General features: G+C 49.6%; 1 protein-coding gene across 1 annotated transcript in view; it reads right to left on the bottom strand.

Moving 5' to 3' along the window:
• Positions 1 to 14,175, bottom strand: part of LRRCC1 (leucine rich repeat and coiled-coil centrosomal protein 1) — a 109,113-nt gene that overhangs the window by 42,126 nt on the left and 52,812 nt on the right. Inside the window, 3 exon segments of the mRNA XM_069731550.1 lie at positions 9,093 to 9,267; positions 10,613 to 10,798; positions 12,743 to 12,944. Of these exon segments, the coding sequence (XP_069587651.1) occupies positions 9,093 to 9,267; positions 10,613 to 10,798; positions 12,743 to 12,944 (563 nt within the window).

Below are 14,175 nucleotides of genomic sequence, written 5' to 3'. Positions count from 1 at the left end.
CCGTCTTCCGGAAAGTGGACGTTCTGTCCAGATAGATCCTCACAGCCCTGACAAGGTCCAGCTTGTTCAATGATCGCTCCAGAGGATGAGTCGGAGCTGGACAAAAGGAAGGTAGAACGATGTCCTCGTTGAGGTGGAAGGTGGAAACCACCTTAGGAAGAAAAGAAGGTGGGGGCCGGAAGACCACCTTGTCCTGGTGAATGACCAAAAACGGAGGACGGCAAGACAGGGCCGCCAGCTCGGAAACGCGGCGAATGGACGTGATGGCCACAAGAAAGGCTACCTTCCATGATAAAACTGATAGAGGAATCTCCCTAAGAGGTTCAAAGGGAGAAACCTTCAGAATGTCCAGTACCAGGTTTAGGTCCCATGCCTCCACAGGGGCCCTGTACGGCGGGACGGCGTGGGCTACCCCCTGAAAGAAGGTCTTAACCTGTGGCCGAGAGGCCAAAGTCTTCTGAAAGAGGATGGAAAGCGCAGAGACCTGACCCTTCAGGGAACTAAGAGCCAGGCCCGAATCCAGTCCTGCCTGAAGGAAGGCCAAAAGAGAAGGCAGGGAAAAAACCATAGGCGGAACGCGATTGGACTCGCACCACCGGAAGTAGGCCTTCCAGGTGCGGTAGTAGATCCTGGAAGACGAAGGCTTCCGAGCCTGAATCATGGTGTGAATCACCCGGTCCGAAAAGCCAGACGCTCTCAGAACCGCGGTCTCAACAGCCACGCCGTTAAACTGAGCGACCGAGAATTCGGGTGGCAGATCGGACCCTGGGACAGCAGATCGGGCCTGTCTGGAAGGCGCCAGGGAGCGTCCGCGAGAAGGTTGACGAGCTCCGCGAACCAAGCTCTCCTGGGCCAATCCGGGGCGATCAGGATGACCGGCACCCCTTCCGCTTTGATCTTCTTCAACAGTTTGGGAAGTAATGGAAGGGGTGGGAACAGGTAGGGCAGCTCGAACTGTGACCAAGGAATGGCCAGAGCATCGGCGCCCACTGCGAGAGGATCGCGGGACCTGGAGACGAACTGCGGAACCTTCCTGTTGACTCGGGACGCCGTGAGATCCACATCCGGAGTTCCCCATCGAAGACAAATCTGATGGAAGACCTCCGGATGCAAGGACCATTCCCCTGCCGCGAGGCCCTCGCGGCTGAGGAAGTCGGCGGCCCAGTTTTCCACGCCGGGGATATGCACCGCGGATATCACCGGAACCGTTGCCTCTGCCCAAAGGAGGATCTTGGATACCTCGGCAAGGGCCAAGGAGCTCCGAGTCCCCCCCTGATGGTTGACATATGCCACAGCCGTGGCGTTGTCCGTCTGGATCCGGACTGAATGGCCCCTGAGGATCCCTTCCCAGTGACGGAGGGACAGGAAGATGGCCCGAATTTCAAGGACGTTGATCGGCAGAGATGACTCCTGCAGCGACCAGCGGCCCTGGACCGTCAGGTGGCGAAAAACCGCACCCCAGCCGAGCAGGCTGGCGTCCGTTGTCACCACCTGCTAGTGAACCGGAAGGAAGGACCTGCCCTGGGAGATGAGAGGTGACGTCAGCCACCAGTTGAGAGACCGCCTGACCCGAACGGAGAGTTTGATCGGTCGATCCAGGGAGAAGACCGACCTGTCCCACTGAGACAGAATGGCTTGCTGAAGGGGTCGCGAATTGAATTGGGCGAAGGGAATCGCTTCCAATGTAGCTACCATCCTCCCCAGAACCTTCATGGCCGAACGGAGGGAGGGAGGTCGAGGACCCTGGAGCAAGCGTATGTCCCGACAGAGAGTGGATCTCTTGTCTGTGGGAAGGAAGACTCTTCTCTGACGAGTATCGAAAAGCATGCCCAGAAAGATGATGCGCTGAGAAGGAATAAGGCAGGACTTCTTCCGGTTTACCAGCCACCCGAAACGGGCTAAGGTGTCGAGAACAATGGACAGGCTTTCGTGGGCCTGAGCGAAGGACGGAGCCTTGATGAGGATGTCGTCGAGATATGGAAATAGGACCAAGCCTCTGACTCTCAAGATGGCCATCAGCGCCGCCATGATCTTTGTGAACACTCTTGGCGCGGTTGCGAGACCGAACGGCAGAGCGACGAACTGAAAATGATCTCGTTGCACTGCGAAGCGCAGGAAACGGTGATGTCCGGGAAATATCGGGACATGGAGGTAGGCGTCCTGGATATCTATTGAGCATAGAAACTCCTGAGCCTCCATGGAAGCAATTACTGAACGAAGGGATTCCATCCTGAAGTGTCTCAGGCGGACTCTCCTGTTCAGCAATTTGAGGTCCAGAATGGGGCGAACTTTGCCGTCTTTTTTCGGTACCACAAAAAGATTCGAGTAGAAACCCGTGAAGCGTTCTTTTTCTGGGACGGGAACGATTACCCCGGATTTGAGCAGAGAAGCGATGGCTGAGAAGAAGCCCGGAACTAGAGCGGGGTCTCTTGGAGGACGGGATTGGAAGAAACGATCCCGAGGTCGGGAAGCGAATTCTATTTTGTATCCCGAGGATACAACTTCCCTGACCCATGCATCCTCTACTGCGGAAATCCAGACGTCCCTGAAAAGGAGAAGACGGCCGCCCAATCTGGGAGTTGGGCTGGAGTCTTGCCGAGAGTCATGCCGAAGTGGATCTTCCAGTCCTGGGCCTGGAGGATCTACCCTGGGAGAAACGAGGACGCCAGGACGGAGTGGGCCTAAAGGACACCGCCTTCTTCTCTTGACGTGCCTGTGGCCTCTGTTGCTGCTGGGAAAAGGAGTTTGACGCAGCGAAGCGACGAAAAGGCCGAAAAGAACGAAACTGTCGTCTAGGAGGAGGGCGACGAGGCTTAGCCTGGGGGAGAAGAGAACTTGTACCCCCGGTGGCGTCCTTAATTATTTGGTCCAGCTGGGAACCAAAGAGGCGAGAGCCCTGGAAGGGCAGACTAGTGAGGGACTTTTTGGAGGACAAGTCCGCCTGCCAGGCCTTGAGCCAAACGGTCCGGCGGATGGCAACGGCATTGCTGGAAGCTTGAGCCGCACAAGACGCGACATCCAGGGAGGCGGAAACCAGGTATTCACCAGCGTGGGAAATCTGGTTGGCAAGTTCCGCTAATTGCGCGGGAGGCGCCCCATCCAGGATACCTCGCCGAAGATCCTTGGCCCATTTTGAGATGGATTTTGAAGCCCAAGTGGACGCAAAAGCTGGACATAGAGCCGCTGAAGCCGCTTCAAAAGCAGATTTCGCGAAGGATTCTATAACTATCGTTAGAATCCTTCAGAGATGCTCCGCCGGACAGAGGAAGCCCCGTGTTGGTGGACAGCCTGGAAACAGGGGGGTCCACCGAGGGAGAGGCCGTCCAATTGGCGGTAAGTTCTGGAGGAAAAGGATATAACACACCCAGGCGTTTTCCTCTCTGAAAACGCCTAGTGGGGTTCTCTCTCTCTCTGGACACGATTTCCTCGAATTCAGGATGAGGAGCGAAAAATTTTGAAGGTGGTTTGGCCCGTCTAAACGAAACCGCCTGATCTGCGGGTTCCGTAGAGGGATCCTTGATGCCACATGTTTGGTTTATTGCCCCAATGAGGTTCTGGACCGTCTCACTCATGGTGGCGATTTGGCTAGGATCCAGCTCCGAAGTATCCTCCGAAGGCGCATCAGATAATGCCTCGCCTGACTCAGGGGAGGAGGATCGGTGGGACACCAACCGCGGGGGAGGGCCGAGCGGCGAGATGGAGCGCGAAGAGGACTCAGACCGACGTTCCTGTCTGGACCTTTTGTGGCTTATCAAGGAGAGCTCTGGCGGCGGTTCCTGTGACCCGCTGGCTACGGCCGGGGTCTGCAGGGGTAACCGATCCAGCGCGGACACCAGGGTTTGAGATACCCGTGTTAAATCGGCCACCGATTGTGACAGAGAGGCGGCCCATCCTGGGATGGGGGGATCACTCTCGGGCGGAACAGCCGGGGGATCCTGGGCGGTGGGAACAATCGGGTTGCTGCAGGACTGACACAGCGGGGAGGACTGACCTGAGGGAAGTTTGCTGTTACAGGACGAACAAGCAAAGTACGTGACTAAGGCAGAAGAAGAAGTAGGGGGGCGAGAGCGGCCCCCTTTAGAGGTAGACATTTTGAGAGGTCCTCTGAAGATGCCAGTGGGTTAGGGGACAGTGGGGCAGAGGGGGGTGTCAGTCTGCAGTGCAGCTACTCACGGACCCGTCCTGGAAGATGTCCCACTTGCCGGAGGAGAACTCCTGCCCTGAGGTGCTGGATTCTGTGCAGATCTTGTGCCCACGGAGGATGCAGTGGCGAAGGTGTGGGGTGCGCTGCGTGAGCTCCTGCAGCTAAGAAGCGGCGAGCACACACAGACGCTGTCCCTGGAGGACGGGGGAGGAGCCAGACAGGGGGGCGCCGATGAGCAGGCACAGTATGTCGGGCGGGAAAAAAGCCCGCCCGATGAAGAAGGAAGTGGGCGGAGCGCGGCACCGGAAGTAGGCCCCGGGAAAAGCCGGGGCCTAAATTAGAAGCCGGTGCCCGCTGAGAAGAACTCCCGCGGCGCAGACACTGCCCGGCAGAGCGGCGCTGAAGCCGCCGCATGAAAGAGGGAGAGCGCTGCCGCCGGAAAAGGGTCGCCGGAGTAGGCCCCGGAAAAGCCGGGGCCTAAATTTGGAGCCGGTGACCGGAGAGAAGATCCCCGCGGCGCAGACGCTGCCCGGCAGAGCGGCGCGGCAACCGCCGCATATAAGAGAGGGAGCACTGCCGCCGGTGAAGAATCGCCGGAGTAGGCCCCAGCTGGCTGTGGAGGTGAGCGCCGCCGGAGAGGCCGCTGCATAGAACGCTGAGGGGGGGGAACGCTGAGGGCAGCTGGTACGCCGCAAGTAGGCCCCGGGAAAGGCCGGGGCCTAAATTAGGAGCCAGCGACCGCTGAAGGAAAACTGCAGGCAGGAGTGTGCCGCAAGCAGGCCCCGGGAGGCCGGGGCCTGAAGGAAGAACGGCGACCGCTGGAGGAACGCGGTGGGGCATGGAAAGGTAGCCACCGCGCAGGGAACGGGGAAAGTGCTGCAAATGCAGCGATGACCCGCGCTGAGTCCTGGGAACCCCTTTAGAAATACTCACCTAGTAAAATCCCCCGTCGTCTGCTACTAACCTTGAGAAGGTATCAGACGTCCATAGGAGCTGCTGATGGACGTCCTCGTCTCCTCCGACCGACAGGCTCTGGTGGGCGAGTGGGTGGGGGACGGGCCAGGACCGGACTTCTGAGCACGCTTGTGTGCCAGGCTCTTGGTCCTGCTGAGGGATCCATGAGGATACGGGGTGGCAGTACGCGCCGTACTCATAGTCCGCTTGAGGGACTACAGGTGTGACAGCTCACCCTGTATCCCATCCGGAAAAAACCTGAAAAGAAACGACGCACATTGAGGTAGATAAGGGTCTAAAGAAAGACCCGTGTCCACCTCCTACTGACACTAAGCTAAACTGAAGAGTTTAATGCCAGTCGGTGGGGTGTACACTGCAGAGGAGGAGCTAACTTTTTTATTTGCATAGTGTCAGCCTCCTAGTGGCAGCAGCATACACCCATGGTTCCTGTGTCCCCCAATGAGAGGCGATAAAGAAAACTGCGCTCCAGATGACAAGCCCAGGATCCACTCCACGGTCTCCCAGCTAAACGTTCGTTCAGACAATTAGACAGCCACTTCCGTGTTCAGTTAAAGGGAACCTGTCACTCCCAAAATGGAAGTTGAGCTAAGCCCACCGGCATCAGGGGCTTATCTACAGCATCCTGGAATGCTGTAGATAATCCCCCGATGTATCCAGAAAGATGAGAAAAAGAGGTTATATTATACTCACCTGGGCGGGCGGTCCGATGGGCGTCGCGGTCCGGGGCCTCCCATCTTCTTACGATGACGTCCTCTGCTTGTCTTCACGATGCGGCTCCGGCGCAGGCGTACTTTGTCTGCCCTGCTGAGGGCAGAGCAAAGTACTGTAGAGCGCAAGCGCCGGGAAAGGTCAGAGAGGCCCGGCGCCTGCGCACTGCAGTACTTTGCTCTGTCCTCAACAGGGCAGACAAAGTGCGCCTGCGCCGGAGCGTGAAGACAAGAAGAGGACGTCACCTATGAAGATGGGAGGCCCCGGACCACGACACCCATCGGACCGGACCGCAGCGGGAACGCCCCTGGGTGAGTATAATCTAACCTCTTTTTCTCATCTTTCAGGATACATCGGGGGCTTATCTACAGCATTCAAGAATGCTGTAGATAAGCCCCTGATGCCGGTGGGCTTAGCTCAACTTCCATTTTAGGGGTGACAAGTTCCCTTTAATGGCCGGTTAGTCCTGAGCCCAGGCTCCACCACACTGATCCCGGTGAGTGCAAGCATGCAGACTTTAGAGTTTGGTGCTACACCTAAATTCTGTTAGAGACACGGTTTGCTAAGAGGGGCCGCTTCTTGCACTCATCTAATTACACCCCTGTTCTGGGTAACTCCCGGTTACCGCATTAGGCAGAACCACAAGTCAGGCAAATTATAGTGTAGCCCATAGAATATACTGGGCCTATTGGTTGGGCAGTGCAGAGGTCCTAGCTGATCCGTGCTAGGTGTGTGATACGTAACTGTTTCTTGCTGTTTCCGGGCTAACACAGTTTTCGTTGTTAATAAAAACTAGTTCCTTAAATTGGCTAGTCATGTTCTTAGTCCTCAGCCCGCTGTAATCTGGGAGAGACCTCCTCGGTACACTGTCTACCCACCTATGATGTCACACCGGGCCTACTAATCTAATAACATGCCAGCAGATAGTAGAAAATTGGCAGGGCTATGGTCTGGCAGCCATGGACTACCGACTTGGCTATTGACCAGGGTGCTGTTATAATTACATACGGTAACTGTTAACATGAATGTTTTAACATGTATAACTGTAAAATTATTACTAGATGTCCAAAACTCAAAACATGTACTTTTTCTATTGTCTGATCTCCCACAATGCTAATGAGGACTAGATATTGTGGCTTGTGTGTGAAGCACGTCGTCCCGCCTATCGTTAAGCACGTCGTCCCGTCTATCGTTAAGCATATTGTCCCATCTATCGTTAAGCATATCGTCCCATCTAGCCTTAAGTATATCGTCCCGCTTATAGTTAAGCATATCGTCCCGTCTATCGTTAAGCATATCGTCCCGTCTATCGTTAAGCATATCTTCCCGCCTATCGCGAAGCATATCGTCCCGCCTATTGTGAAGCATATCTTCCCGCCTATCGTGAAGCATAACGTTCCGTCTATCCTGAAGCATATCGTCCAGCCTACCGTGAAGCATATTGTCCCACCTATCGTGAAGCATAACATACCGTCTATCCTTAAGCATATCATCCCGCCTATCGTGAAGCATAACGTCCCATCTACCCTGAAGCATCTCGTCCCGCCTACCGTGAAGCATAATAACAGACGCGGATTCTTTACTGTAAGAGCAGTAAGACTAAGGAACTCTCTGCCATACGATGTTGTAATGAGTGATTTATTACTAAAATTTAAGAGGGCACTGGATACATTTCTGGAAAAGTATAATGTTACAGGGTATATACACTAGATTCCTTGATAGGGCTTTGATCCAGGGAACTAGTCCTATTGCTGTAAGTGAAGTCGGGAAGGAATTTTTTTCCCCAATGTGGAGCTTACTCTTTGCCACATGGGTTTTTTTTTGCCTTCCCCTGGATCAACATGTTAGGGCATGTTAGGTTAGACTATAGGTTGAACTAGATGGACTTAAAATCTTCCATCAACCTTAATAACTATGTTACTATATCGTCCCGCCTATCGTGAAGCATATCGTCCCGCCTATCATGAAGCATATCGTCCCGCCTATCGTGAAGCATAACGTCCCGTCTATCCTTAAGCATATCGTCCCGCCTATCGTGAAGCATAACGTCCCATCTATCCTGAAGCATATCGTCCCGCCTATCGTGAAGCATAACGTCCCATCTATCCTGAAGCATATCGTCCCACATATCGTTAAGCATATCATCCTGTCTATTCGTGAAGCATAACGTCCCGTCTATTTGTGAAGCATATTGTCCCGTCTATCATGAAGCATAACATCCCATCTATCATGAAGCATATTGTCCCGTCTATCCTGAAGCATAACGTCCCGTCTATCCTGAAGCATATCGTCCCACCTATCGTTAAGCATATCATCCCGTCTATTCGTGAAGCATAACGTCCCATCTATTTGTGAAGCATATCGTCCCGTCTATCCTGAAGCATATCGTCCCGTCTATCTTGAAGCATAACGTCCCGTCTATCCTGAAGCATAACGTCCCGTCTATCCTGAAGCATAACGTCCCGTCTATCCTGAAGCATAACGTCCCGTCTATCCTGAAGCATAACGTCCCGTCTATCCTGAAGCATAACGTCCCGTCTATCCTGAAGCATAACGTCCCGTCTATCCTGAAGCATAACGTCCCGTCTATCCTGAAGCATAACGTCCCGTCTATCCTGAAGCATAACGTCCCGTCTATCCTGAAGCATAACGTCCCGTCTATCCTGAAGCATAACGTCCCGTCTATCCTGAAGCATAACGTCCCGTCTATCCTGAAGCATAACGTCCCGTCTATCCTGAAGCATAACGTCCCGTCTATCCTGAAGCATAACGTCCCGTCTATCCTGAAGCATAACGTCCCGTCTATCCTGAAGCATAACGTCCCGTCTATCCTGAAGCATAACGTCCCGTCTATCTTGAAGCATATCGTCCCACCTATCATGAAGCTTTTTAGGGTTTCATTACAACGCACAATGGTTTGTACAACACAATTTAGATAAAGTCTGAAAGGAGAAATAATGCCAACTCCTTTAGGGCAGGCTGACATCATGGTCAGGGTCTTCTACTTGGATCCCCCATAGAAGCTAGATTGATGTGCTCTACATTGGCCTGTGATAATTCATATTCACATAGTATGCGCCCAGACACATAGTTTCACCCAGTAACACCATCTTATCTCTGGAGATTGAAGCCAGATCGGTGTAAATCAGCGGATTCTTAAGATTATCTTATAGTTAGAGGGGACTGTCTTTGTAATATACAACTAAGAAAGAAAAAAAATTGTAAAAGTTCTGTAAAACTGAATAATTGGATTCAATGGCTTCACCTTGCTGAGTTAATTCTTGTCCCCAGATTTTCCTTTCCGCTTTTAATCCATCGATCAGAGACTCTTGGGCTGTGAGCTGTGATATGAGTTTGGATTTCTCCTGCTTCAGTAGCTCAATCTGAACAGTTTTTCCTTTTTCTTCTTCCGCCACCATCTCCAGGCTGCGTATTCTGCTCTATAGTAAGAGTAGTGTCCATATTAATCAAAGCGATCAAAGCCTAATCATAGGTAATAACTCATGTATGGGTTAACATGAACACTGGATTTCTGCAGCTTTTGTGCCGTCTTCACAGTTATTCAGCATTTTTCTCATAATCTACAGAAGATTTGAATAGTCTGAAAAAAATGAATTTAATGTGTCTTAAGGAATTGTATGATCCATGGTAATCCAAGGAATCACATCTTCTTAGCATGTGAGGTGGGGATCATTAATGGCGAGGGCCCCCTGCATCCACTGAAACTCAAGTGTCCTCCACCATAAGTCTTGTAGCGATATCATGGGACATCTTGGTAGTGACGTCACCAAAGGTAGCATTTACCATTGGTGAGATCTGGGGATCACAGAATGAAAAGTGTGAAAACATGTGTCCATGTGATTAAAATTCCTAGTCTTTCTGAAATATGTGGTTAGGAACGTCCTGCCTTAAAGAAGAAACTTTAAAAAAGGAATATGTCTGCTGGATTTCACACCCCAAACGATTTATATGTGCATGTAGCTCTTTCAAAGACAAGTCCAATAATACCATTACTTGGTCAGTCCATTCCTCTTTTATTGAGAAATCCGTATTTGAATTGACATGCACATAGCTATGATACATCTGAAGCCTCTGTCACCCCAGCTCTGTTCCCTGCCTCCTCAAGCTTGACCGACGATGACTCGTTTGAATGGAGTTACACATCATAGAGGCCATCAGTCAAGCCGGAGGAGGGGGTGCTGGATGGGGAATAGAGCTGTAGTGACAGAGGCTTCAGATCTATAAATTACTTCTTCATCTTCATTTGCATCTAAATTCCAAGGCTGATTACTCTACATGCACATGTGGAGATTTAAAAGAGCAACATCTATTTATATAATTACCTTAAACTGTCTGTCATCCACTTCCGTCTGGATGTCCTTGAATCCCACAATCCACCGCGAAACACCGGAAGTACGCCAACCGCCATATTGGAATACCCAAGTGATGGGTATTCCAATATGGCACCCGCTGGTGGTACCAGGCCCTTATGCAGTACCACCAGCGGGTCATCACCGGACACCCTGCTGCTGGGACTCCCCCGCCGCAAGAACCCCACGCTGCAAGGACCCCTCCCCACCACTGGGATCCCGACCGCCGCTGGGATCCCGACCGCCACTGGGATCCCAACCGCCACTGGGATCCAGACCGCCGGGGCACCCTCCCGATGCGATAGCATCGGGCCTCCATCTAGTATACACATAAATAGTTTGGAGGGTGAAATCCTGCTGACAGATTCCCTATATAAAAAAAAGGTGAAGGCACACTACACACACACAAACCTACTTTGAGAGAATTTATGTTTTCTTGCTTTGCTTTGGTGACGTCTGCTATTCTGGTCTTCTGCTCCTTTACCACGGTAGTGAGCTCCTGAATTAAACTCGCAGATTGCTTCTCTTTATGGCGGCTGTGAGAGAGCGCTTCTTTATGTTCCGCTAGCTCTGCCGTGACGACATCAAACCCATCTTTAACCTATCACATTGAGAACCACATTTATGTTCTTCAAATCCTGCGGCTGTGATGATTAACAACTCATTAGAAATTTGCTTTACTTGATAAATTCTCCTAGATGTAATTGGTTACCAAAATGTAGGGTCATTAAAAATAGCACTGCCCCAAATCTGTCCATACTGCCCATGTGCCACAATAAATCCAGAACATTTGATTACTCTCAGATATAATCACTAGTGATGAGGGAGTGTACTCGTTGCTCGGGTGATCTTCCAGTATTTGTAAGTGCTCGGAGATTTACCTTTTGTTGACTCAGCTGCATGATTTACAGCTGCTAGCCAGCCTGAGTACATGTGGGGGTTGCCTGTTGCTAGGGAATCCCTACATGTGTTCAGCCTGTCTAGCAGCCGCAAATCATGCAAATCATGCAGCTGCAGCCACGAAAACTTAATCCCCTGAGCAGTCACAAATACTCGTAGATCACTGGAGCGTGCTCTGGAAAACTCGAGCAACGAGTACACTCGCTCATCACTAATAATCACTTTTATAGACACTTTTCAAAAGTTTCTAGGTGCAGATACAAAGTGTGCAAAACACATCCTAGATTGCAGGATGCGGGTAATTTGTGGTGCGATCTGTGACAGTAATCTGAAGTGATGACCTACACTTGCCTTTACACGAGACGCGGAGCTATTGTCTCTTGGCCATTACCACAGACCGTGCAGCGAATTAGTCTTGCTGTGCGACATTATCCACAAACCCCTTACAAGTTTTACTTTTGAACTTTAGAAAATGGCAGTATTCATGGTCAGACCTGATTCATTTCAGCCAACTATTGTCAAAAACAGCGCAGTTTTTGTCAATTGGATGAGGACTTCAATAGAGAAGCGTGGAGGAGATGACGGGCAGAAAATCATTGCACGCAGATTTTTCTTCTTCTGTCACAATGAACAGATTCAATAGGAAACATTTTGTAACAAAGCAGATTTCAAGGTCACAAAGATGTAAAATAGACACGAGACCCACGGAAAGTGTAAGCTCTTGTGTCTACACATAAAAGAAATGACAAAGCCTTCATTTCCATTACATGACCTGCCAGGAAAGACGGTTATATCATTATGGCCAGAAATACAAGAGGATATCAAGCAAGATCTCTTCAGCAGCAGAATATGACGTTTTTAAACTTTAGGTAAGAGGATTGAAAGAAAATAAAAAATACTCCAAATTTTTTTATTTTGTTATTTTTTAGGCGAGTTCCTTAATTACCTGGCGGTTGTTTGGCGGGAAACATTTTTTTTAATTTTTAGACCCATTATGAGCCTATAGTAAAAGAAGCAGTTCTCACCTCACTGGTTACCTGCCAGCCCAATTCTTCCACTGATCTCTACTTACTGCTGCAACGACATGTGACCACTGCAGGCAATCACTGGCTGCAGCGGGTCACTACTGTGACCAAGGATTGGCTACTGTGTCTCATGCCCCCAAGTCAGGAGGTTGTAAGTAGCTAGAGTTTGGGTTTGGATCAGTAAAGAAAGTACTGGATCTTTAACTTTTTAACCCATTTTGAGTCTTTTTTTTAAAAAAAAAAAAGGATCACTCACTTGACAACCTCTTAGTATCTACAGGTTTTTACACCTAACGGACGCAGAAGACCCGGAGTCGGGCAGCCATAGTTTCCGTAGCTTCCCTGTGAGTTACGTATTACTGGCCATTCACAGTGAATGGCCAGAAGTGATTAGGAATACAAGGGCTATAGTTATGGTGCTAGATGGGGTTTGATCACATCAACAAACCACTCAGACACAAGGAATTTAACCACATGACTTCAGAGGCTTTGCACAAAGTAACTGGATGAAGAAATTTGAGGAGATGTACAAAGAACTTTCCTGCACATAATTTGGGATCTCACACAATAAAATGCCAACTTCCCATTTAGACGTCTCCATACTCATCATACGGCAATACCTCTTTAAATCTTCCAGATTCAATAATTAGAGCAGTACGAAATTCGTCTTCTAGATCCGTATATTGCTGTGACAGCGCCTTCATTTTCTCCTGAAACTCCTTGATCTGCTGATTATGGAGGCGTTCTGCTCTAGACACCTCCTTAGCCACTGCTTCTTGGAACTCGGGCCCAAGTAACGACACTCGCGCATCAAGCTCCTTTCTGGAGATGAAGAACACATTGTGATGGAAAGATAATCCAGAAATGGTAATGTATGCAAGCATTCACGAATATGGACTTTTTATCTTTAAATTCTACACCTCTCAGTTCCTGAGCTACGGACCCTCCTCCCTGTATGTAAATCTAGAACGATTAGCCAACTGGGCATGGTTTTTTTAAGAAAACCAAACCAGAAAAAACAAGGATCCCTAAAAAATAACTTTTAATCACAATAGTTAAAAATAGAAGACTTTATATATCACATATAGTAAAAAAGTACAAAGTGTACCTAAAGAACCCTATAACGGACTACAATAAATCCTGCCTGTCAGTGGAGGTTGGCACCCTAATTTTCCGCGGTTGGCGCCCCCACTCCTCCACGGCTCACCCTTTTAAATCCCTAAAAAGGCCTGTAATACAAGAAACCTGGTGAGCCCTGAAGTACAATCCTATACTGACAACTACCTGACAGTGGAGGTTGGCACCCTAATTTTCTGCAGTAGGCGCCCCCACTCCTCGGCGGCTGACCCTAGGGTCCCTAACGGTCCCTATAATAAGGATAGACAAAAGATAATGTCCCAAATACACCTCCGATACCCGTGAAAAAAAAAAACACAAAAAAATGGAAAAATGAAATACAAAAAAATAATAAAAAGAAAAAAAGAGAGATCGATTGCTATCACAGCTTTATATAGCAATATATGGTGGGTGTCGCATAGCAATATATACCACCACAGTAAATACCCTTACAGATAACTGGGTATAACGGAGTGTAAAGATATATCTTGTCCAAATTGGATTATCCTGACCAGCATAAAGCGCAAGAATAGACAGAATATGTATGATGACAAAATGTGTATTGGTCACACTACTCCCGTTTTATCACAATATTCAGCAAGAGACGAGTGCTCAATGCCACCAAAGTAGCCTTTCAAAAGACACTGGATCCACATCAATGTGCAACATTTATATACCAGTGGAAAGGCAGCATGTCATTCATCATGATAGGACAGATACTCCTAAAAACATGGATCCACCAGGTAGTACATAGATATCCATGATAGGCAGGTAATTTTAACATACATACACCTCTTTTACAATCCTCAAGGTACTCGAACACAATCGTTCTGACCACATAGACAGTATGCATAAAGATGTGTCACCGCTATACTCATCTATTTGTTGAGGTGTATTATGGCCTTTCCAATTAGACCCAGAAACGCGTCGGGCATTA

Source organism: Ranitomeya imitator, chromosome 6, assembly GCF_032444005.1.
Source record: "Ranitomeya imitator isolate aRanImi1 chromosome 6, aRanImi1.pri, whole genome shotgun sequence".
Taxonomy (NCBI): Eukaryota; Metazoa; Chordata; class Amphibia; order Anura; family Dendrobatidae; genus Ranitomeya; species Ranitomeya imitator.
This window is presented reverse-complemented; position numbering and strand designations above follow the sequence as displayed.